The sequence below is a fragment of the Lissotriton helveticus genome, chromosome 4_1 (assembly GCF_964261635.1).
Source record: "Lissotriton helveticus chromosome 4_1, aLisHel1.1, whole genome shotgun sequence".
In the NCBI taxonomy this organism is placed as follows: domain Eukaryota; kingdom Metazoa; phylum Chordata; class Amphibia; order Caudata; family Salamandridae; genus Lissotriton; species Lissotriton helveticus.
This window is the reverse complement of record NC_136063.1, coordinates 941,237,112-941,262,463: the sequence shown is the minus strand read 5'-3', so window position 1 is coordinate 941,262,463 and position 25,352 is coordinate 941,237,112. Positions and strand designations below refer to the sequence as shown.

Genomic DNA, 25,352 nt, shown 5'->3' with positions numbered 1-25,352 from the left:
TGACACTCCACTGTAAGCCACTCATTGTGCAACCATCCACTGTACATTCCTTCACTCAATCCTATACCACTGTACTAAACTCCACTCTAAGACATTACACGCTACACTATTCCACTCTATGACACTCCATTCTATAATACTACACTCTACGACACTACATTGTTCCTCACCTCACTCTATGCCACTCCACTGTATACCATTTGATTATAAACGATTCTACTGCATGCTGTTGCACACCGTACAATATCACTCCACCCTACCCCACACAACTGTATCCTATTTAATTGTATGCCACTCCACTCTACCACACTCTACTCTAAGTCACTCCACTCTAAACTACTGCACTGTATGCTATTATACTCTACGCCACTCCATTCTATGTCACTGCAGTGTACACCACTATACTGTATGCCCATCCACTATACACTACTCTACTCTATGTTATTCCACGGTAAGCAGATCCACTCTCCAACACTACACTCTATGCCATTCCAATCTATGCTACTCCCCTCTACACCACTCTAGGGTATACCACTGCACTGTACACTATTCCACTGTACTCCATGCTGTTTTAGGGCCTGATTCGCAAAGGTAAACTTACCCTTTTGCGTAAGTTTACTACTATTCAGTATTCACAAAGATAAACTTAGACCAAAAGTCTAACTTTACTACTTTTCGGTATTCACAAACGTAAACTTAGACCAAAAGTCTAACTTTACTACTTTTCTTTATTTACAAAGGTAAACTTAGACCAAATGTCTAACTTAACTAGTAGCAACTTACCTTTGAGAATACTGAAAGGTAGTAAATGTATACGTTTGGTCTAAGTTAACCACTCCACTCTATGCCACTACATTCTATGACATTCCACTGTACGCCACTCAGTGTTTGACCCACCACTCTACATTCCTTCACTCCATGCTATTCACTGTACTCAATTTCACTCTACGACAATAAATGCCAATGTATTCCACTCTATGACACTCCAATCTATGACACTCCAATCTATGCCACTCCACTGTATGTAATTCTACTCTACACCACTACATTGTACTCACTCCACTCTATGCCACTCCACTGTACATTATTTGATTATACACACCTCTAATGTACGCTATTCCACAGTACGCAACTCCACTCTACCCCACTCCACTGTACCCCACTCCACTGTACGCTATTCAATTTTATGCCACTCCACACTTCCATACTCTACTCTACGACACTCCACTGTACATCACTGCCCTGTATGCTATTTTACTCAACTCCACATCAGTCTACGCCAGTGGTTCCCAAACTTTTCACTCCTGTGGACCCCCATTGAGTCACCATCGGAAGCCGGGGACCCCCAAGCAATTTGTAGGATTTGAATTTCAAACATTAAAACAGTAATTCGAACAAAATAAACACAGGTGTACACAAAAGAAAAACTCGTATTACTGACATTTTGTTTTACAAGCCCCTATCGCCATGGAAATGTCACTTTTTGCGATGTTCCCGTGGCGATTAGGGCTTCGCCTTATGTACAAGGTAGCGTTGAGCCACTTACTGTGGCTTAACGCTGCTTTGCAAATAAGACCCCTTTCATGCAATACTTAATGTGAAAGAGGTGGGCAGTGAGTGTTGCGATGGGCGTTCCACTGCAACACCCATTGATTTTTTAACGCTGCCTCCTATTTACAAGGGCAGCGTAAATAGGAGGCTGCGTCAAAATTAAAACTAGGAAACACCTGGACTTAACTTGACGAAACGAGGATAAATGCTTTATTTCTCCTCGATTTTGCTTTTTCCATGTGTGCTGCCTTAGGCAGTACACATGGAAAAAGCAAAACGCCCTGGGTTTTTTATGTTCAGGAAGGAGGATGTTCCTGTACATAAACAATCTTCCCCTGCACGCAGTCACACTTGCACTATGGTGCAAGGGTGCCTGCATTGGCGCTACCCTGCTAAGTTTAGCGCTAGCGCAGGGGGAAACGCAGGGCTGCACCATATTCTTGTAAATATGGTGCAGCCCTACGTTTCCGAAGTGGTGTACCGTGTCATTAACCCAAGGAGGCTAACGACACGCTCCTCCACTTCTGTTGTAAATAACCCTCTTAAAATTTTATATTGAAAGAATTTACAAAAAACTAAATATTTTAATGGGAAGATTGGTGCTACATCCCTGTGACAAACTTTTACATGGCTGGTTTTATTTTGCAATACGAGGCTCCTGCTCCTGCCAAGGCCAGACTGGAAACCAAAAGCAGCCCTAGAAAATGTTTTCACACCAGTCCCCATACGGAGCATACCAAGTGCAATGAGTGAGCCTGGCCACTACAGAGGGGGCTTTGGAATGCTCTCCCCCAAAAGTTTTTGGGACACTATGGTGCAGTCTACAACACCGTTATCATTACATATTGAATTGTATTAGCTTTTAAAGAATAGTAAATGAAGACCTTATTATGCACCAGGATACGACAATCTGGGAAGAAAAATAAGTTACTGACAAAAGCAGTGAGAAACCGAATGACCTATGCACATAAAATTTTTAAAAAAATTAAATGCATGGTACATGTTCTTTGCAGTAGGCATATTAACCCTCTGTGCTATATTAGATAAGTTGAAGTTGCCACTGGACAAAACTCTCCTCTCTCTCTCCAGCAGGTACATTAATCACTGATGTTATCTTGACACTTTTATTGTTGCTCGAAAACTGCTAATTCTGCAAGGAACTTTGAAGTGCTTTTAAAACTGCTGCCTGCTGACCCCCTGGGAATCTGTCAAGGACCCCTGGGGGTCTGCGGACCGCAGTTTGTGAAATACTGCACTGGTCTACACCACTCCCCTCCTCCCCACTCCACTCTATTGTCTGATATTCCACTGCCCTCAACTAGACTCTATACCACTCCATTCTGCACCACTCCACTACAAGCCACTTCATTCCACGCCACTCCACTGTACTCCACTCCATGCCAATCAACTATATGCTCTTCCACTGTACACCACTCCACTCTACCAAATTCGACTATATGCCACTCCACTGTATGGTATTTCACTGTGTGCTACTGCACTGTACACCACTACGCTGTCTGTTATTCCATTCTCCGCTATTCCACTCTAAGCAACTCCACTCTACAGCACTAGACTGTATATCACTCCACTGTACACTAATTCCTGGTATAACACTCCATTCTATGACAATCCACTCTTCGCTATTTTACTGTATGGCACTCCACTGTAGACTACTAAACTCTATGCCACTCCAGTTTACACAACTCCACTTTATTCTACTCTACTACACTACACTCTATGCCACTCCGCTCAACACTATTCTCCTGTATGCCACTCCACTCAACACCAATCTAATGTATGCTATTTCACTCTATGGCACTCCATTGTATGCCACTATACTGTACACCACTCCAGTTTACAACACTCCACTCCACCACTCCACCACCCTCTACTCGACACTACTGTATTGTACACCACTCCACTGTATGCCACTCTACTTTATACCACTCCAGTGAACATCATTCCACTATACGCTATTCCAGTGATGCCACCACACTCTCTGGCACTCCATTCTGTGCCACGCCACTAACGCTATTTCACTGTACACCTCTCCAGTCTATGCCACTACACTCTATTGTATTACACTGTATGCCACTTCACTGTATGCCTCTACAGTCAATGCTCTACACCACTTTACTCTATGATACTCCACAGTATGCCACTGCACTCTAAGCCACTCCACTCTAAACCAGCCTATCAGTCTCCTCTTGTCCTTAATTCATGCGTTTAAGAAGGGCTACTCCCTTGTATGCTCAACATTTCTAATTATGATATCCCTTCCATCACCTTTCTTCTCATACGATCATTATAGTCTTTCCAGTTGATTTTTCTAGTTTTATTTTCATTTTTTAAAAGCCTTTCTGGCTGCAAATTTAGCACGATCTCTCTATCCTCCTTTATAATTGAAATAGAACACATGCAAGTTACGCACACATGAAATGAAAAGTTGTCTCAATTGCAGATGTGTCATGGACAATTAAAAGAAGATATCACACTTATCAGGAAGCAACGCGCAGAACAGTCCAAAATAGAGAATTAGGCTGTAGGTAAAAGACGAGGAAAACTCTAGAGAGAAGGAACTAAGACTTACGCCTTCGGGAAGCAGATATCCACCAACACTGGCATCATCTTCTAATGTTCGACTTGTAAAGGGGATTGTCGGTGTCAGCCTGGGAAAGAATATGATGTTTCTTTGAAAAATCGCAGCTTTCTCTACTCAAGGATGAAACCTCTAAAATTAAACCCACATTGCAAAGTTATTGTTAAGAACTATACCTCATTGACTCTTTCAAACAGGATTTCAGGAATGGCATCTTTTTTAATGTTTCGACAGTGGGAAACATTCCTGGGTGCAGCGTGTTCTGTATTTCATCATAAAGTTTACTTTGAGCACTAGGATTTCGAGAAAGATTGAAAATGGCCCACATCAGCGAATTTGCCGTCTGAAAAGAGAGAGAAACCTGAATTACATACTTTATTAAAAATCATTTGTTAGGGTTTTGAACCGTTTGAAGCTATAAAAAACACTGAAATATTACTATAAGATCTGCTTGTCAAGACTGGTATAGACTATTTCCTTTAAGCGTCGTACACTTTTTTTTATCAAGATATAAAACATCCAAATATGCACTGTAGAAGGAAAGTGTGAAGAATATAAACTGTGCAGTCATTTCACAACCAGCTCTTATATTTCTCTCTTATATTTATTCTAACAGATCCTTTATATATAGAGATGGGGTAGGTTCCATGAGCCATACATCCCAAACAGTTGTATTCAGAAAACTGAAAACTAAACGTTCATTCATAATAAAAATGGTTAAACCTAGGTGCATAGAATTATGTCTAATTTGACTTAGATTTTCAAATTGTGTGTAATCACAGAATTTCCTTAAGTTAAGCTTGAGAATCCATGACTTTCATAACATTCCAGTAATAAGCTATTTATCTTACATGTAAACTAGGAGGATTCTGCAGAGGTCGACTTGCAGGTTTAAGGAAGGGGTAAAGTGTGCTTTGCACTTTTCACAACCCGTTTTTTTCGCCTTAGTAACATTATATTTCTCTTTGGAGAAACCACTTAATTTATACTCTGATGACGGATAGGAGCATTTCATTCCCTTTCTCAATCCATGAAAACAATATCGGAAGCACTTTTCAAAAATGTTGTCACAATCCACACCATTCTAATGCTGTGAATTTTCACAGGTATTCACATGTTAAACCCACTAACTTTAGACAGGGTCTTCTTAAGTACTGCAGCGATTAGTCTAGGTTTCAACATTTGCTTCCGAAACCAGGATGATCATTTTTTAGATACCTGAACTCTTCCCATTCCAAAATGCCTGTGTCCTTCCAAGTTTCTAGCCTGTTCCAAAGTTCTATAATGCTGTTGTTGTACAGACATATACAATCTAAAAAATGATCAACCAACACTCCCTGTCTTATACTTACTGCCCAAATTGCATAAGGACTGGAACAACCCTCCCGGATGCCCAATAGTATCTTCCAGGGGTAGTGTGTCTGAACACATCTCAAAATATGTGGACCACTATTTACACGACTGGGTGACCAGTCTACCCAGCTACATCAAGGACACTAAAGACTTCCTGACTAAAATTCAGGAGGTAGAATGGCATGTGGATAACCTACTAATCACACTGGATGTCCATTCATTGTATACCATCATAGATCACCATCAGGGGCTGGAGGCTTGTAATCACTTCCTCAAACATCGACCGCTCAGGTTCAGAGAACACAGCAAGATGCTCATAAGCATGATGGATTTTTGTCTGTCCAACAACATCTTTCTGTTTGATGGTGTCCTGTATAGGCAAGTGGTTGGTACCGCGATGGGTTCGTGTTTTGCCCAAGTTTCGCAAACCTTTTCATGGGCCATTGGGAGCGTGATATCTTTGCCAACCCTACCTATGCAGGACACCTCGAACATGTAACCACTTGGTGGAGATATATTGACGATTTATTTGTCATTTGGAACGGCAATGAGCGTGAGGCTATTGATTTTATTAGTCAGCTGAATGTTAATGACAAAAATATTTCTCTAACCAGTCACATAAGCAGGACCACAGCTGAGTATTTAGATGTGAAAATTGACATCAGAGACAATCAATTATTTACCACACTCTTCAGAAAAAACACAGCGGGCAACAGTGTCTTACATGCCTTCAGCAGCCACCCAGAAACTCTGAAATGGAGTATTCCCTATGGTGAGCTGCTGAGGGCGAAAAGAAACTGCAATACAGAAACAGCGTATCAACAAGAAAGCATGGAAATGCAAGCACGTTTCAAGAGTAGAGGTTACCCGCATTGGGTTTTGCGAAGGGCCAAAGAAAGAGCAGACAGGGTTCCTAGAACACAAACGTTATCAGACACTACCTGTGCAGATGATGAGATCAACGAAAACGACACACGACTCATTATGACCTATAATGCAGAATCCATACTCGCTAAGAACTGGCACATTTTACAATGTGACAATGTCATTGGCGACAGCATCCCCAATAGACCAAGTGTGACCTACAGAAAAGGTAGAAATTTTAGGGATTTGCTGGTGCACAGTGACATTACCAAACACTCAGCTAGTCAGGGCATGGTCTAATGGGTTTCTTCCCATGCGGCCACTGCAAAGCATGTAAGATCAGCACATTCACTAACAAAATAACCTATAATGGGGTCACCAAAGACATCAAACAGTTTGTAACATGCAGCACCACATGTGTCATCTATGCCCTTATATGCCCACGTGGGAAATGGTGTATTGGGAGCACCACCCTGCAAGCCAAAAAGCGTGTGCTCGAGCATTATCGGGCGATCACCCATGGGGATGAAAAATACGCTTTTGCGCGACATTTTAGAGATGCGCATTTCTCGAATGTCCTATTGTGTCATTATATGCATTTCTCAGGATTATTGATCTGTGTTAAAAACTTCAATTCTATTACTCCTGCAATGATGTGCACCAATCAGTTGTTCATGTGTTTTTATGGTTTTTAATTGATTATTAATCGGATCTTAATTCTTTACAGGAGAGGAACGAAAAGGGCCCATTCACTTCACCCACTACTCACGGGCACCCCAGAATCTTCTCATCATGTCACCTATGAACACGCCTACACTGATAAGCACGGGCCACTAAGTTTCTATTTATAGACACTGCGTTGGTAGATTATTCGCACCACAGTCCAGGGCTAAGTACGAATGTTCACTGAGTTCACTCACTGAAGCATTTCTCTTTCTTTCCATGAGCCCGTTACAGTAGGGCCACACCAGCATGTGAGAGTGGTTAAATTGCCTTTGTGTATTTTACAATGTAACTGCCTTTGGTCGTTCGACACATGACATGATCAGTTTGATGTCAGATCGATCTCAGACCGGTTTACAAATCTGTGTACATCGTGCATGCAAATGTATGAGATTGTGCTCTAGCGCGTACTGAACATATGTTCTGAGATAACGCTCCTCATGGTAGACTACGTCACTATGCTCACATTAGCATAACGTATTTTACGCGACAACCATCTTTATGTTTCATTTTTCTTCTGACCACAGGATCAGAGTGAGCGCAGGGTTACATGCGATGTATGCGCACATGTATTCACATTATCTGTGTATATTGCATTACTTTATATTAATTTTTGTTAATACTGTATTATACAGTAACTGCGCATTTGCATTTAACCAGTTACCGAATGCACATATTCAATGTGGTAACGTACAACAGTGTTGTGTACTAATACATGGGACAGTTTGTACATAGCACAGTACACTCCAAGATGGCGGGTGCGTTTTTCATTTTTCACTGTGAATTTCTAACAGCAGTCCTATGTTTATTTTTAACTTTGTGAACCTGTAAACTTTATTAGTCTTGTGTGCACTGCACTTCAGTAACGTGAACAAGGCTGGTCTTGTTTTCACAGAGAGCGTAAGGATTGACGATCCGCTTTGAACTTTTGATATATATATATATATATATATATATATATAAATATGCATATATTACCTACTGGCGGTCGCCAGTAGGTATATATAGTTAGGATTTTTTCTCTATGGGTTTTTTGAAAATTCTATGTCTAATAACTTTGGCGTTTGTGGACGGAATTGGCTGAAATTTTCAGGAAAATGGCACATTTTGTTTCTGAGCAGCCCCTGAAAATTGGGGGGGGGGTTCGTCCAGGGGGGGTCGAGAAAAAAGGGGGGTCCCAAAACGTGTTTTTAACATTGAGTTTTCCATAGGGCGGTTGGCCTCACTTTTAGCCCGAACGGCTGAATGGATTTGCTAAGCGCGAATATCTCCAAAAAGTAACACCTGCCCTGAGCAGTTCTTAGCCATGTTATCCAATGGGAGGTGGATAACATGGCTAAGAGCATTAGCTCGGTAATGCATGAATATCGCTGACTTTTTAGCGATATTCATGCATTGCGGCCGTTTATTATCGCATTTGCGATAAACCTTGATAATAGCAAGGTTTATCTTCGATAATTTCTGACGATGCTTAGCGGTAAAAAATTCGTTGGTAAGCATCGTTAGCGATAAATATCGCTTAACTTTGGTAATATGCACCAACGTCTGTTAACGTTCGATTCGAAGGAAATGAGGAAGTGTTGAAAAACATTGTTTGCGACATCTTGCCTTTTTTGAAATGCCACACTTTTGTCGTGCACGGCAGCCATTTTAGATGCCTTGACCAGACCCACTCTCTGCACGCTGTCGATTCGTAGCATGGCTCCCCACCCTCGCAAGCATCTTCCCCAGGCACTGGTCACCCCCGCTCTCTGTCTTATGCATGGGCAATAAACCTCCCCCCATCTGCGCTGCTCTTCCCTGAGAATCACACTCTGTGCCTGCCCGACACCTCCCTTTCGCCCTATTCACTACCGCACCCTCTGACACTCCTCTTCCTCTGTGTCCGATTGTCCAGGCTATCAGCTAGCCCTGCAGATGTAGTTTATGGCTCCAGCTGTAAAGAATCACCCCTCTTCAAAGGAGTTATAGTAGATCAAGGCCCACACCCAATGAGATCCGTCACACCACACGTGTTCCTACTATCTGAAAAACATCCTGTATTGTGATTGGGGAGGGGACCGAGCCTGAAGCGGAAGATTCCAGGAATGACTCTTTGTACATCAAAGTTTTTACAATTATGTGTCACATTAAAAATATATAGCACTCCAACAAAGTAGTAGGAATATAACACTTTAATAACATATAAATATATACAACAAAACAAAAACAGTAAAAACATTTAAACAACGAAGAGACCGTGGCAATTTCTTTTGAATTCCTGATGAGGACATGTTACTAGTTCTTTCAAATTATGAAAATTCAGAAGATGTTGCCTGGGGGTGGGTCGTCAGTAGCAGTCTGTTGTGCGAATAGTTCCAAGGCAGCAGAAGGCGTTGAAATCTAGATGGCACGAAAGTGATGTCTAGTAAGTTGCCGCCCAGCAAATAACGGCGTGGGGCGCCGCGGGGGTGAGTGAGTCCAGTAGGCACCACAGCTATTCTTACCGGCATTGCAGAATTACTGCTGGGGACAATGCCTGTGCTGTAGCAGGGTCACAGCAGAAACAAAAAGGATTCTGTTGAAGATGTTGTTGGTTTTCAATTTGAAAACAGTTCTGGTGTCAACTGCTATGCTAATGTAGTGGTTAATGTTTTGTTTTCTCTAGAAAATGTAAAAGAGGGGGAGGCAGTCCAAAGTTCCGTTAAAAGGGCAAAGGAAAGGATCGGTGGTTTGAACTATCAGTCAAAAAGGGGAGGGGGTGCAACAATTTGTCCTACCGGGTCACACTGTGCTTTCACCGGAACTGAGGTCTGCAGGATTCTAGTAATTCAAAGTGAGGCTGGCGCCAGCATGGGAGCGCCGACGTCCCGCGGATACAGTTTCCTCACTCCACGGGCGATCATGGCAGTCATTCCCCATCGGGGGTCGGAGACTCCCGCGGCTCCTCTAGAATCTTCAAGGTCGTGGAGGACTACGGTGGTGGAGTCAACCAGTGACCGGGCCATTTCTTTATGCTGGGCCCGCTCTTGCCAGGTCGACCGCCATTTTGAGAGTTCGGTAGCTACTGGCGATCGCGGGGTCAAATGAGCGGACGGGCTCCACCCTGCCGGGCGAGACGTTGCAGCATGGCCACAGTGGAAGAACCCTTTTCCGGGCGCCTGGAGCGCTGAGGGTGCAGCTGGGAAGCCTCCACCTGGGGAGGCGGGAGAGGCCTGTTCGCACCGTCTCTCCCTCCCAGTGCACCCCACGGCGTCTCGCTTGAGATTTGTTATGGCCGGACCAGGCGATGAGGACGAGGGGGGGGGGGTCGGAGGCATGTGCAAGACATCCCCCCCCAGTGTTGTCGCAGCCATTATTCAAGAAAGAAGAAGTGTCCCATCCGTCTTCGGGCCGGGCTTCCGGTGGATGTCGGCCGGACGCCCCTGGCTCTGGCCCCATGAACGGGTTCCTTGGTTTATCGGCTGCAGCCGGATCCCGTCGGCCTCGGCCCCCCGACCGTTGGTGGCCGGACCGGAAGAGCATGTGGCGGGACTACCTGAAACTGTCAAGGGCCACCGCGGCCGGACTGGGAGAGAGAGGGGAGGGTCGAGGAGATATTCCCTCCCTGCAACTCTTCAGCGTTGTAAAGGCAATCCCCTGGCCGGGTCCCGCTGGCCTCGGCCTCTCCTCCGGCTACACCCTACGTTAGGATCTCCTGGCCGAGGCGTGGCAGCAGGACCCGCCTTATATGGGCTGCTCCCGGCTGGGCGTAGCCGCAACCCTGCCCCACCTTGGAAGTTTCCAGAGTGGGGGCGGATGTTCTACTGACTTGCATTTTCCCTAGTCTATCGATTTTTTGGCGTGGCAGGCGGTGGGACAGCGAGGGGTGATTTGGTTTCTCTTACTGTTTTTCTGGTCTCTCACCACTGGCATATTTTAACGTTTTCTTGTTTCTAGGACATTAATAGGTTTTATCATTACGTTATGTTATCGTTTCTTTGTTCGTTGTTTAATAAAAGTTCATGTTCATCAGTGGCCTACTGATTTTCGTTTTCCTATTCTTTTCTTTCCAGGTTGTTTCATGCTAAAGTTTCTGTTAACAGGATACAGTGATCACTTCGTTATTATTGCATATGTCCTTTTCACTAGGGGTGCTCTCTGGTCGGGCCAGATGACGTATCTCTAGTAAATGGTCCGGGTGAAACAGGTGCATCAATCAGTGGGGAGTAGATAGGCATGACAGATTACAACGGGGGAGAAAGGTCCGCATTACGTACCCTTTCACTATTTGCAAAGATTTTCCTACGTATATTTGCAAACAGGCAATACCTCCAAAAAGAACCAATTCCCAAACAGTCAATGTTTGGGGAAACAATCAATCAATGAGGAACGAAATAGGCACGACGTGTTAAAGGTTTGCGTTACCTACCCTTCACTATCTGCAAAGGGAGAGAGAATATTCCTATTCTTCCTCGTTTGCAGGCAGAGAAGATTCTTAAGAGAACCAACTTCGAACAATTCAATGCTCGATTCAAACAATCAACAAGGGGCACTGTGAACACAAATGAACGCCGCTTATGTACATACACATTGGTATTATCAACAGGTTGTTCCTAATGTTTCTATTTTAGGGAGGTCAAAAAGAGATCCCATTAGTGGCCTACTGATTTTGCTCGATTCCTTTTGTTTTTTTACACGATTTTTCGCTATCTGCAAAGACTAAACAGAGTATTGCGACTCTGTGCTTGTTTGTAAATAGAGAATGAACCAAAGAGAACAATCAATCAAATGGAGAGAGAAGCAGGCACGACGGATTACAACGGGGGCAAAGGCCTGCGTTAACTACCCTTCACTATCTGCAAAGAGAGAGTACTCCTAATAGAAATGAGGGGTGGGGGGCAGCATTCAAAGCGGATCAGTGTGCATAAACACGAAAATGTTTTTACTTACCACGTACTTGACATTCGACAGCTTATGATATTTGCTATTAAAAAACCATTGAAATTCACTGAAAAAACCATAGGTTATAGACCATATATAGTTAGGAATTAGCATTTAAAAAACCTTATTTTACTCACACAAAACCATTGAAATTCCATATATAGTTAGTTGCACTAACTATATATCGCGCACCCGCAATCCACTGCTGATCATGTCACATATTACATCGTTCATGACATGGTCAGTGACATCACTGATGACATCACTGATGATATCATTTCGTTCCTCATTGATTGATTGAACGGGGCGTCCCGGCGCTGTATAACTCTGGGGAACCCGTCCTGGCTTTCCCTGTGGGATGGTCCCTGCTGGGAGTCCCCAAGGTGGAGCCAGGCATCCCCGGAATTGGTGGGGCCGTTGTGGAGATTAGGCAAGCTAATGCCCAGAGTTGCCGAGTGTGATCCCTGATTAGAGTAAGCACCGAAGTGAGAATTATCGAGTCCGCTGACCAAGGTCCACGACCCTGCCGCGTCGGGAATCGAACCCTGGTCCCGGGCTGACTTCTGCTCTCGGGTCTGCTGCCTCTAACCAGTGAGCCACACTACTCCATCTCAAATGACATCACTGATGACATCACTGATGACATCTCATTTGACATCATTCTTGTGCTAATACGATAAACCTCTTCAGACTCTAATATAACCTTAGATACACTCAGTGTATACAGACACTCACACACTGCCACTCATCCATGGAGTTACTCACACACCCAGTCAGTCATGCAAAGAAACAATCTCACCTCCATTTCTTCAACTATACAGTTAAACACACCTTACTTATTGAAACATATACTAACACATATTTATTCTCTTATACAATCCCTGATACAAGTTCACAATGATCGATACAACCACTCACTCATTCAGTGGCTCTCATGCACAGTTATTTATATATGCCAACTCTCACATGTACTGTGTTTTACATATGTACTTACTATGACATGTAGCATTGAGATATCCATTCACTCATCAATACACTCATGCACACAGTCAACTGCCCATGTAGCTGTTTCCACATGCACTCTTGAACTCATACACCTAGTGAATAAACTGCTCACACATCTATGTATAGAGTCACACACCTTCCAGCCACCCCCACACAAACTCAATCTCCCATAGAAATACTTGGGCAACCAATTAATAACACATATAGCCTCTCGTATAGCTAATGATCAACACATGCAGCAGTTTACATCACAACAGACATAATGATGCACAAATTAAGACAGTTTAGTCACTAACCCATGCATTCAGTGAGACACATTTAATCACTCACTCATACAGTCAGTCACGCACCTACTAAATCCTTCATCCAGACACTTATACATCCACTCATTCTTCAATATGTAAGACATATTTTAACTTTACAGAAACATACAGTCACTGGATGTTGTCATCAGTGATGTCATCAGTGATGTCATTTGAGATGTCATCAGTGATGTCATCAGTGATGTCACTGACCATGTCATGAATGATGTAATATGTGACATGATCAGCAGTGGATTGCGGGTGCGCGATATATAGTTAGTGCAACTAACTATATATGGAATTTCAATGGTTTTGTGTGAGTAAAATAAGGTTTTTTAAATGCTAATTCCTAACTATATATGGTCTATAACCTATGGTTTTTTTAGTGAATATATATATATATAGTGTGGAGAAGTGTGGCTCACTGGTTAGAGGAGGCAGACCTGGAAGCAGAGGTCAGCCCGGGACCAGGGTTCAATTCCCGGCTTGGCGGGGTCTTGAGTCCTAAAATGTCCATGGACTCGACAATTCTCGTTCCGGTGCCTACTCGATTCACGGGTTCACACTCCGCGACTCTGGGCAATAGCTTGCTTAATCTCCACAACGGCCCCTCGCGGCGGGATGCCTGGCTTTCACCTTGCGGATACCCTGCCGGGGTTATCTCACAGGGGAATACTAGGACGGGTTCCCTAAGCAAGCGCTTAGAAACCGCTCGGTGATTTGCGCTATATAAATTCCTGTACATATATATATATATATATATATATATATATATATATATATATATATATATATATATATATATATATATATATATATATATATATATATATATATATGTGTTTTATTGGACCTGTCGAGCAGAGGTAAATGTAATAACTATAAGGAAACTGGTACAGTAGGTTTTCATTGTTTTTATGAAGTATCTTTATAGAGTCTGTAACTTTGGTCATATTGCCTACTGCTCAATATTCTGCCAGACATTAAAATATGATGTTTTGTGCACCACTGCCTCAGTTCGGCTGCCATGGCCATCTATTACCAAACATTGTGGAACATCAGAGGCAATCCATTGTAGACGCTTCAAATGTAGCAATAGCTGATAATGTCCTAGTACTGTAGCTTGAGCAGAATAAATGCAAAATTTCTCTTTAAATTCTACCTTTTTCCTCCAGTTTCTACTCTGACTAAATGACAGGCATAGTAGAAGCCAGGGACAACTAGTTTCTTCCATAGATGTTATTCCATCATGGGATCGTTACAGCATCCCCAGGTAGTTGAATGGGGCAGACAGGCATGATCATGGGGGTTTTGTGACATGCACGTAGACCTTTGTGGCAAGAACTTGCAGTATGATAAAGTACACTTCTTTTTGATCCCTCATCTGGTGGCCTCAGGATCTAGTAACTCTTCTATCTCTCTCCAGAAACACTACCAATCTAGGAGTTATGTTTGATGACAAGATGACCTTCTCATATCAAATCAATCAAGTCACTTCATCTTGCTATCATATTCTGAGAATAGTAAAAAAAAAGGTTCTTCTTTGCATCTCTTTGAGCTGCAGAAAACAGTTATAGTTGCTCTAGTGTTATCTAGAATTGACTACTGCAATGTGCTATAAGTCAGCATTCAACAACGATTATTAAATGAATTCCAGACCCTTCAAAATACAGCAGGACACCTTCTCTTAGGTATCCCTAAGTTTCAGTCAGTTTCCCAGGCTTTATCGAAACTTCTCTGACTTACTGTTAGGAAATGGATCGCTTTTAAGGCCTTATGCATCGCCCATAAGGCTATTCATGAATGTGGTCTGGAATATATGAAGCTCAGAATTCAGTGGTATATCCCCAAAAGAAGGCTATGCTTCACTTTCACAAAAAATATGGTGTTACCTAAATTTAACCAGGCTTCTTGAAGTGGCAAAAGTTTAATCTTTTCTACCGGAGAACGGTGGAATAGTCTTGCTCTGTACATTAAATCTCAGACCAACCTGATTTATTTCAAGAAACTACTTCAAACATGGCTATTTTCTAACCTATAATTGTCCAGCATGGTTTCAGTTTATCCATGATAGTTTGCTAGTGCCAAGACGCCTATAAGCAGTAGCACGATATATATAAAAATATCATTCATTTACAAAGATAATTGTTTTTCCTCTTTACTTGGTTCCTCTACCGTTGGCTATAAAGTACTTACTCTGGTGCAAATTTTGCAGTTGCTGTGGCGTTATCTCGAGTGAATAGATCTAAACAGGTAGAGTACCCGAGGTAATATATTCATCTTTAAAATGTTCACTCTACCTATTATAGTAAAATGTAGCCGTCCCCACCTTTCCAAAGAATTTCTAACATTCCCTAATAATGCCCCCCAGTTTGCATATACTAAATCCTCATTGATATCCTAATTCTAATACCCAGATATGTAGCTTCAGTAACTACTCTTGGATCTTGAAATCTAGTATTTTCTGTACATACTATTTGCGTCTTGTTAACATTCAATTTATAACCAGTCATCTGTCCAAATTCGAGTGCTAAGCGTCTATCTCTGGCAATGCTGTAGCCGGATCCTCTGAGACCACTGCAATGTCATCTGCATAAGCAAATACAGAATAAGGGGCATCGTGAACTAGAAAAGGCTTAATCTCATAACTTTTTAAAAGCATATCGACAAAGGGATTGATATATAGAGCAAATCATAAGGGGTACCAAGGACACCCCTGCCTTGTCCCTCTAGTAATTTTTACCGGATCTGAAATCATACCCATTGCCGCTATTCTCGCAACTGGGGATGAATACAAAACCTTCAAAGCGGTCATAAAACCTTTTTGAAAACCTACCCTTGACATCAAACTCCATAAGTACCCCCACTCCACACGGTCGAACGCTTTTTCTGCGTCTAATAAAATGAGCCCCATCTGTCGCTTCTCAGTTTGAGCGATATCAAACATAGTGATAACTTTGTTAATATGTGAAACTGTACCCCTAGCGGGAATGAATCCATGCTGGCTGTTTGACACTAAAGAAGCTATAACATTGGACAGCCAATTAGCTAAAATCTTTGAGTACATTTTCCCATCACAATTAAGTAATGAGCTGGGATGATATGAGCTAGGTAACTCTGGATGTTTGCCTTTCTTACTAAATACAACTAGTATTGCTTCATCCCAAGATTTAGGAGCCATACCCATTTTAGCGGCTCAGAATGTTGCCAACATATCCTTTAATTGCTTAAAAAAAGTTTATAAATCTCTCCCGGAATGCTATCCGGACCTGCCTCTTTACCCATCGCTAAAGACTTAACTGCACACTCCAACTCGTGCATAGTAATTGGAATATCAAGCTGCGCTGCCACATCTGGATCTAATTCAGGAAAATCTCGGGTCAGCAAAAAATCTATTCCTTCACACCCTGTACTTTGTTGCGAATACAGATCAGTATAAAACTGATTAAAGATAGCCAAAATACCTAGTATATCAGTTCTTACTGATCCTGCACTGTCTTGTAGTCCTGATATATGTCTAGTCGCTTCCTTCCTGCGTAGTTTAAGGGCAAGGCATCTCCCAACTGCTTCACCATATTCATGGCATTGCTTCCGATGGGCCTGATATTTCCTTGCATTTTCCTGATCCCAAACCCCCCTTATTTTAGCACGTTTCCTGGCTACATCATCTTCAAGTTGTTGAATATTCCTCGATGTTTTATACCTTGGGTCAGTTTCTCCTCTGCCTCTTTCAAAGCAGAGAAGAGATTTAACATCTCCCTCTTTACTTTACTATGAAAGAACAGGCCAAAGCTTGTTGCTTCGCCCCTACAACAGGCCTTAAATGTATCCCATACTATATCTATTCTAGCCGATTGTCTATTATTCTCAAAAAATTCCTCCAGCCATCTGGCTATGTGTATTTTAAATTGATCATTAAGGCACAATTTCCGGTCATAAGTGAATTTTTTAAGCCTTGCCATCTCTCCTGTGCCAGTCAATACTAGTAGAATAGGGGCATATTCTGACGAAATTCTAGGGTATATCTGCATTTCTGCTCCGGTCTGTAAATCGGAGGATATAAAAAAATAATCTAACCTCACCATTTTTTAATGAGGATAAGAGTAAAAAGTATATCCTGGGTCTGTTGCATGTAATTTTCCCCATGCATCTAATAGCCCATAATCCCTTAACAAATTAACCAGAGTCTTAAAGACCGGGGTTTCCGTCCTTTATAATCTTGGGAGCCCATCAGTTCTTGATTAGTTAGATTTATATTTATATCTCCACAGATGATCAGCGGAGTTGGCCAAGCCGCTATTTCGATATTCAAATCTTCCAAAATTTTAGCCTCAAATAGGTTTGATCCAAAAATGGTACATAAAGTAAAATTAAAATTGCGCGTGCCCCTACAAAATTCCACAATGGCCAACGGACCAAGTTTATCCGCGGAACTACGAATACACCTATATAAGTTAGATTTTGATAAAATTGTGACCCCCCGAACCGTGCCTAATTGTTGTGATGCAGCAATTACCGAAAACCCTAAGTCGTTTAAGATCTGTTGTTTACTCCAGGATATATGTGTCTCTTGTAAACAAACAAAGTCCGGATGGATATTGCGGAGTTCAGCAGCCATCCTCCTCCTTTTCTTAGTGTTATTAGGGCCAGAAACATTCACAGAGCATATTTTCATCCCACTAGCAGCCATAAAGAATCAAAGTTGAGTACTGCGCTAGTAAAAAAGGCAACCCATTTGCATCTGAGTTTTTCCACTGTCTTTATATTTCTCCCTAATTCGAACTGGGAATTTTTCCCCCTTTATACCCCAGCACCGTGACCCCCAACACCCCAACCACCCCTACTCCTCTCATCCCCCCCAAACACCCCCCCTCCCAGTAACAAGGCTTTAGGACTTATTGTCCTGCAGATGTCAGCTACCGCCTGTCTCTGCATCTACCTACATATTGTCCCAAAAAAAAGGACCCATCCTACGTGCTTGGGATACTGCAATTCCATTCAATTTACCGACTAACTCCATATGAAAAAAGTTATCATGAAGAGCAGGCCTGCAAAACATAAATATAAATATGCGAATTTAAAGAAAGTTTAGGGTAGATATGAAATGTGTACCAAATTTTCTACAACCAACATTACCCTATTAACACCATTAAGCCTTAATAGAATTCAAATATTCTTTTGCAGGACCCTCAGAGGTGAAAAAGCGTGTGTGATCCTGAAAAATAACCTTCAATTTAGCTGGATTAAGTAAAAAAGCCTGTGCTCCTTTGACCTGAAATTGAGAAATTAGCTGCCGTAATTGCCAACGACTCTCGACCGTACATCTACAAAAATCAGGTGGGACAAAAAATTCAAAATCTGAACCAGCTTGCTTTTTATCCGGGCGGGCCAATTTGAATACCTCCTCTCTGGCCAAGAAACTGTTAAGGGCAATTAAAATAGCCCTAGGTTTAAGATCAGAGTGGCCCGCTCGGAGCCGGATATTAAAAGGGAAGCGGTGGGCCCTTTCTATCTCCCTATCTCAGTCCCATTTATTAAGTTCTGGAAATGCTGTTTTGAATAAGTCCACGATGAACTTGCGAGGATCCTGCCCCTCCTTTCCCTCTGGAATCTGTATCACTCGCAAGTTATTTCGACGAGATCTATTTTCCAATTCGGCCAGTTTCCATTGTGTGTCCTCCTTAATACCATACAAAGTCTCATTCTTGGCTTTTTGTAGTGCGGTTTCATCTTCTAGAACAGATATCCGAGATTCTGCCTCAGTGAATCTAGAGGCAAAATCGGATTGTGATTTTGCAAGCCTACGAACAGAATTTTGAAGTTTGCGGCACAAGTTCTGCACTCTCAGACTTTCCTCCCGTGTTTCATCTCTCAAAGACATAATTCGTTATGATGGAAGATGTTATCGTTGTGGGAGTGAAAATGCAGATAGCTTACATATATTTTTCACCTGTGTTAAACTTAACTTTTTCATTCAGGGTATAGAAAAGTTTTTTTCTAATATTTTTGGGCAATCGCTAAAAATAACGCCTGCCTTAATGCTTCTAGGGATGGGACAGGTGGTTAAGAAAGAGAGCTTTTTGTATAAGCATCGGTATTTACTGTTTGTTGCAATGACTGTAGCTCGATTATGTATAGCCGCAGAATGGCTAAGTCCTGATCCCCCAATGTTCGAGACATGGCGGGCAAAAATGTATAATTTAATAAATCTTGAACTGAGCCTCTACTCTATAAAGGGGGCCCGGAAAGGAAAAATTGGACTTTGTATATGGGAAGAATTTTTTGATTATATGAATACATGATGTAATCCTATTTTGATTAACTTAACTTAATTTAAGTCTTTGTATTTATGTCATATGTAATATTCTTTACAGTTTGATCTCTCTGTGGTGTCTTATCTCTCCTATGTTGTTGGAACTGTGTTGAGAAATAAAATAAAAAAAAAGTACTTACTCTGGTGGCCGGGATACACAAAAGTCTACAGAACAAATTGTTTTTGTGCTTCAATCTACTTACGGCCTCATTGAAAATGCCCTGTCAAAATGATGAGGGGTGGGTTGATTACTGGGCACAAATGCTGCATCGTATGTTTTCCAGCAAAGGAATGAAAAATAACATGTAGGATCAGGATTTCGAGTACTGGTACCACACTTATTTTGCCAGGTAATCTTAGGAGTTTGAAAGATTACGGCTTAGAATCCAAAGCTAAAAAGATAACATACATTGTACCCATCTTTCTGCATGGACCAGGCCTCTCAAATTAATATGTTACCTTAGAAGTAGGTTTTTTATACAGCCTCAGAAATGCCAAAATCTCACAACACTGATTTCCAGCTAAGATTACTTAATTTTAATATGTTGCATTGCACAGTTTTAATATCAACACTAAATGTGCAACTTTTGTATCACTGATTCATCTTAAATTTGCTTATACAAACGTAAATTTGCTTATACAAACGTATGGAGGAGTGTGGCTCACTGATTAGAGCGGCAGACCCTGATGCAGAGGTCTGGCCCGGGACCAGGGTTCAATCCCCGATGCGGCAGGGTCCTGAGCCCAAAAATGTCCACGGACTTGATAATTCTCGCCTCGGTGCCTATTCTAATCATGGGGTCCCACGCTGCAACTCTGGGCAATAGTTGCTTAATCTCCACTACAGCGGCCCACCCGCTGCGGGATGCCTGGCTTTCACCCTGGGGATACCCAGTAAGGGTTATCTCACAGGGAAAACCAGGACGGGTTCCCAAGGCAAGCGCCTTGATGCCTTCGGGTGATACGTGCGCTATATAAGTCGCAATACGTACCGTTTCAACACCTCCAATCTGAAGTTCTGAGAAAATGCCACATAACTGCTTTCTTGTCAACTGACTGTCTTGGCACACTGCACTCAGTATGTCCTCTTTTGAAGTGTCTGGTTGATTTTCAAGTCTTTCGCTGATACAGTTCTTTGCTACGAAAAGAAATGGGTTGTGATCCGTTAAACAGTATTATGAAATTAGAGTAAACACTGAGAGTACATCAATGAATGTACACTATGTAGATAGGATGATTTTACTTTTGTCAGGAACAAAAGAATAACTTAGCAGAAGTACATTTTTTAAAAATAAATGGCAAAAGTACAATAATTCCCTGACTTGTGACCTTCATGTGCACAAGTATAAATTTAATATAAAATGTAGTCATTTAACAAAGCATGCGTGTGCATAACTTATTCTGCACACCCACAAATACCTCAGAACATGGCTTATATATTTATAAAATAGCGGTCTTGTCAATTAACGTGCCCTCTATTTGTGTGTGCAAATTCGTAATTCTCAAAGGTGTATGAATACTGATGCACAAATTAGGTCTTTATGCTACTATACTCAATTTCACAAGATAGTGGAAAATATCAGAGCAGCCAGATATGGTATCTGATGCTACTTCCTGGACAACCCCCCTTACCCTTGAGTACCTACACACAATGACTTTAGTCTGCCATGCCAATCCAATTGCTCAAAGCTTAACTGCTACTCCTATCTACTAATTCACCGATTTGCAAAAACACTTTAATGGTTAATGCAAAATGTGCTCAGCAGTACCTCACCTCCAAAAAACATTAAACTCACTACAATCAGTATTCAGCCAAGAACCTTTCTCCTGTGACCAGACTAGTAACATAAACGTCCACATTGATCACCACCACCAATCAGAAACACCTCGCTTATAAATGAATCCTGTATCTCCAACATTCAGGTCAGGTCTTAATTGCCTTCACATCCTTTACCGCACCACCTTCAATCTAAAATGCGAGACACCTTAAAGTCATAGGAGAATGGAAAACATCAGCTGCCCCAAGCTTAACTTAACCTAAAGTGTAATAAGGTACCTAACAACACACCCAGACTCCTCTACTTTGACTTCCTTTAGCTTCACTAGAAATCTTGCCATGAGAATTGAATAGAGTTTAAGGCTGGTATCACTCATCACTTCCACCAATTCCCTCAGGTTCCACCTACTTAGTACATGGAAACCTCACCATCACCCATCCTTTCACAACTCCAAAAGCTGTTCAAAACTGTGTTAGCAAGCAAGCTAGAACATTACAATGTCCTTCTAGTTAGCGCACAACAAAATTCCTTCCTCACTTTGTCAAATTAAATGGGTCTGCCGCAAGTACATTTTTCAAACTTCTATTGCACCAACCACACCCCACTGCAAACATGTTTGATGACTTTGCTCCAAGCAATGTACACTCATCCCTGTTTCAAAAGAAGTGAATGCCACCTCTTCCCATACCTTTTACACTGTACCTCTAGTTATGTTTCAACAAATATTCTATGCACTGTAAATCTATGCCATCTTTACTACTCAAATAGCCCTGTGCTGAAACCAAGATTAAATCCTTTAAACCATTAGCATACCTGTAAAGGTGTCCCCTCTCCTACAAGTTTCAGTCCGAACCTTTCCTTCCTTCACTTAAGTCAGTTGCTAAAGCAAGTATTTTCACACTGGATGACATGCACAGATTATCCAGTTTGAGCCCTTGACCAGCTTCCCCAATGCACATACATGCAGATCCAGCAAATTGTACCTAAACTTGTAAATGCTATGTGTTATTTCTTTTACTGATGGATCATCTCACCAAACTAATTACAGCCCTGCAGAGTTGATTATAACTTAGGCAGATTTACTTTGGTGATGCAGGCCACCCCAAAAATCTATGAAGCTAATGTTTATAAGAAGCCCTAAAGTTGTTAAAATATAACATTCTACCCTAAAGCAACAACAAAAATCACAAAATAATTCCATGATTCCACTAAAATATTCTGTGATCTTGATTTTGAAATTGTGGCTTAATTTTCCATGGTGTAAACTAAATTACCTAAACAATTCCCCCATGGATACATCAAATATAGCAGCAATATCTGAATGGTAGTGCATTTGTCTCTCTTTTACTCATTTTACAATTGTAAACTTGTCAAATGTATTCTGTCCTGCAACTGTACCCCAATTAAGCACATTTGGAGCAGTAATGTTATTCCAGAGAGGAGAGAGTTCATGACAATCCAGGAAGGTCGAATACAGGTTATAACAAATATCCTGTTGCCCTGATGGAATTGTAAACTTCTTGTCTTTTTTAAAGCAATGCAGGGTTTTGGAATTTTAAAAGGATATCTTGCAAATCATAATTCGGAAGCATAACCTTCAAAGTAGTCATGTATTAAACAGTGCATAATTCCTTATTTACCAATTGATGTAAATATTGTAAGGCATCAGTATAATAATGCTTTTCAAAGTAGCATAGTGCCCAACCTCCATCCTCTGATACTTATATTGTTCTATTAAATCTGACCTGTTTGGATTTACCATCTCATTTGAATCTAGTAATCCCATATTTATTGATTAAACAGGTTGAAGAATGAACCAAATTTTCAACAAAAAACAAGATCCTTTATTTTCTACTTTAGTCTGTCGATTAAACCTAAAAATTGTCTATTGGTGTTCATTCCATTTGCCTAAAAAAGTAATTTAAAATAGAAGGAGAAAAGAAAGAAAAATTCAGATTCCATGTTTCATTGAAACTACTAAGTTGGTTACCCTAAGCAAAGAATTTGGGGCCAGATGTAGGAAGGCTATTACCGGTCGGTAACGGCCGAAATCGGCCGTTACTGACCGGTAATAGCCTTTTCAGATGTAGGTGGTATATTTACCGATTCAGTAAATAGCGAATCTGTATTTACGATTCGTTATTTACTGAATCGGTAAATGAGATGTAGGACGTACTTTAAAGAGTGCTTTTGTGCTTTAAGGATTCGTTATTTACCACCAACTATTAGTTGGTGGTAAATAAGGAATTCCTCTGTAAATGCAAATCTGTGCATTTACACCTGTGCCATGTGACAGACATACATGCCCTTAGGGCATGTATGTATGCCACATGTGCACACCAGCACTATTCAGGGGTGCAACAGGGTGTCAAAGTGACACCTTGCCACCCTTGACTCTTTCCCTATTTACCGATTCGGTAATTGACATTCATTCCTATGGGCCTCCAGGTAAATACCGATTCGGTAAATACCGAATCTTAACAATTCGGTATTTTTTACCGACTTGTTATCTACATTGCATTTACCCATTCGAAAATACCGAATCGGTAAAATTCGGTATTTTCGAATCAGTAAATTACAATTACGAACATCTAGCCCAAAATTCCTTGGTTTCACAAACCAAGACTGTATTAGAGTTTAGTTATGCAATACAAAGATAACTTAGATAGTTAATTTAAATAATGTAATTATCAAAAGATATTGCCTGTTGGATATAAGAATGAACTGCATATCTGTATACAGGGGTTAGGTTTAAAAAGTATATTAACTTTATATGTAATACAGCATATCAATGATAATTGTGTTGGCAGAAAAACAGCCAAACGGAAACTGTGCTCATGGAGAAAAGTACATTGATATTACTTTTAAAGTAACAATATATAAACACCTTTCAATGAAATAAGGATGCAGAAGAAATGGAATGGGGTTCCTATTGTCTCCATGTCATGTCTAAATTGCTACGACCATAACTTCTGTGTAGTTGTAATATAATATTAAGTTCTTTGATTTGTGAAGACTGTCCTAAATCCTTCACTGAATTTGCAGCCAGTACAGTAAAAACCCTCACTATTGCTATATCAGAGGTAATTCTACATAAGAGTTCTCTACCGGTGGAAAATCCTTCAAATAACAATTCAGCATCCACTTCACAAGTAATTTTACTTGGTTGCCACTCCACGCTAAATCAGTCGTTATTTCTCAAGTGACAGAAGATGATTCAATATCAGGTGGCCTTTAGCTGGCCTTTAAAATGCCATTTTTTAAAGATATGTCTTTTGGATCAGGATAAAATATTTCTTAAGTTTAAATATTGCTTTACATGGAGGATGTTTCCCTAATGGGGTTCCTTTTTTGTTTACACATAGATTTGCAAATTTAGTCTATCCCCCACATTTACTGATAGATCCCACATACCTACTAGCCATATGTATTCCTTATGATTAAACTCAGCTGACATGTTAGCCCTAAGAGCAAATTAAAGGAAAAAGTATTTGACAGACTAGATATAGAGCCATTTTTGGAGCTTTGTCACTAAAAGCCCAGATGCAAAAGTAAACCACCTTTATTTGCTGAAATAGCTAGAACATCATCTCTTCAAGTCTTCTTTCCCATTTGAAACTCCCTTAGTATCTTCCTCCATGCTACCCACATAAAACCATCCCACTGTGCATGTGGCTCACTGCCTTACACTGTGGGCTCCATTTTGGTCCTGAATTGGATTTCCGGGTAATGAAGAATTTGAAGAGGAAATCGTAAATCCTCCACTCAAAGCATCCCAACTGGAGAAAAATCCTGGCACAATTACCTCTGCCACGGAATCCATGTGGCAGAAGTTATACTGCCAAATAGTTCTCCATTGGGAGGAAATTACCACTTCTACACAAATTGGAGGACTTTCCATGACAGTCTTACTCTAAATCCAGTCCTAAGTACTACATAATACCCCAACTAATGAATAATAT

The 25,352-nt window shown here is 41.2% G+C and overlaps 1 protein-coding gene across 1 annotated transcript in view; it reads right to left on the bottom strand.

The window, feature by feature from the left end:
• Positions 1-25,352, bottom strand: part of LOC144828094 (1,25-dihydroxyvitamin D(3) 24-hydroxylase, mitochondrial-like) — a 160,881-nt gene that overhangs the window by 89,763 nt on the left and 45,766 nt on the right. Inside the window, exons 9-11 of the mRNA XM_078686224.1 lie at positions 20,605-20,750; positions 4,327-4,493; positions 4,142-4,220 (exon numbers count right to left, since the gene is read on the bottom strand). Of these exons, the coding sequence (XP_078542350.1) occupies positions 4,142-4,220; positions 4,327-4,493; positions 20,605-20,750 (392 nt within the window). The remainder of the gene's footprint in view (positions 1-4,141; positions 4,221-4,326; positions 4,494-20,604; positions 20,751-25,352) is intronic.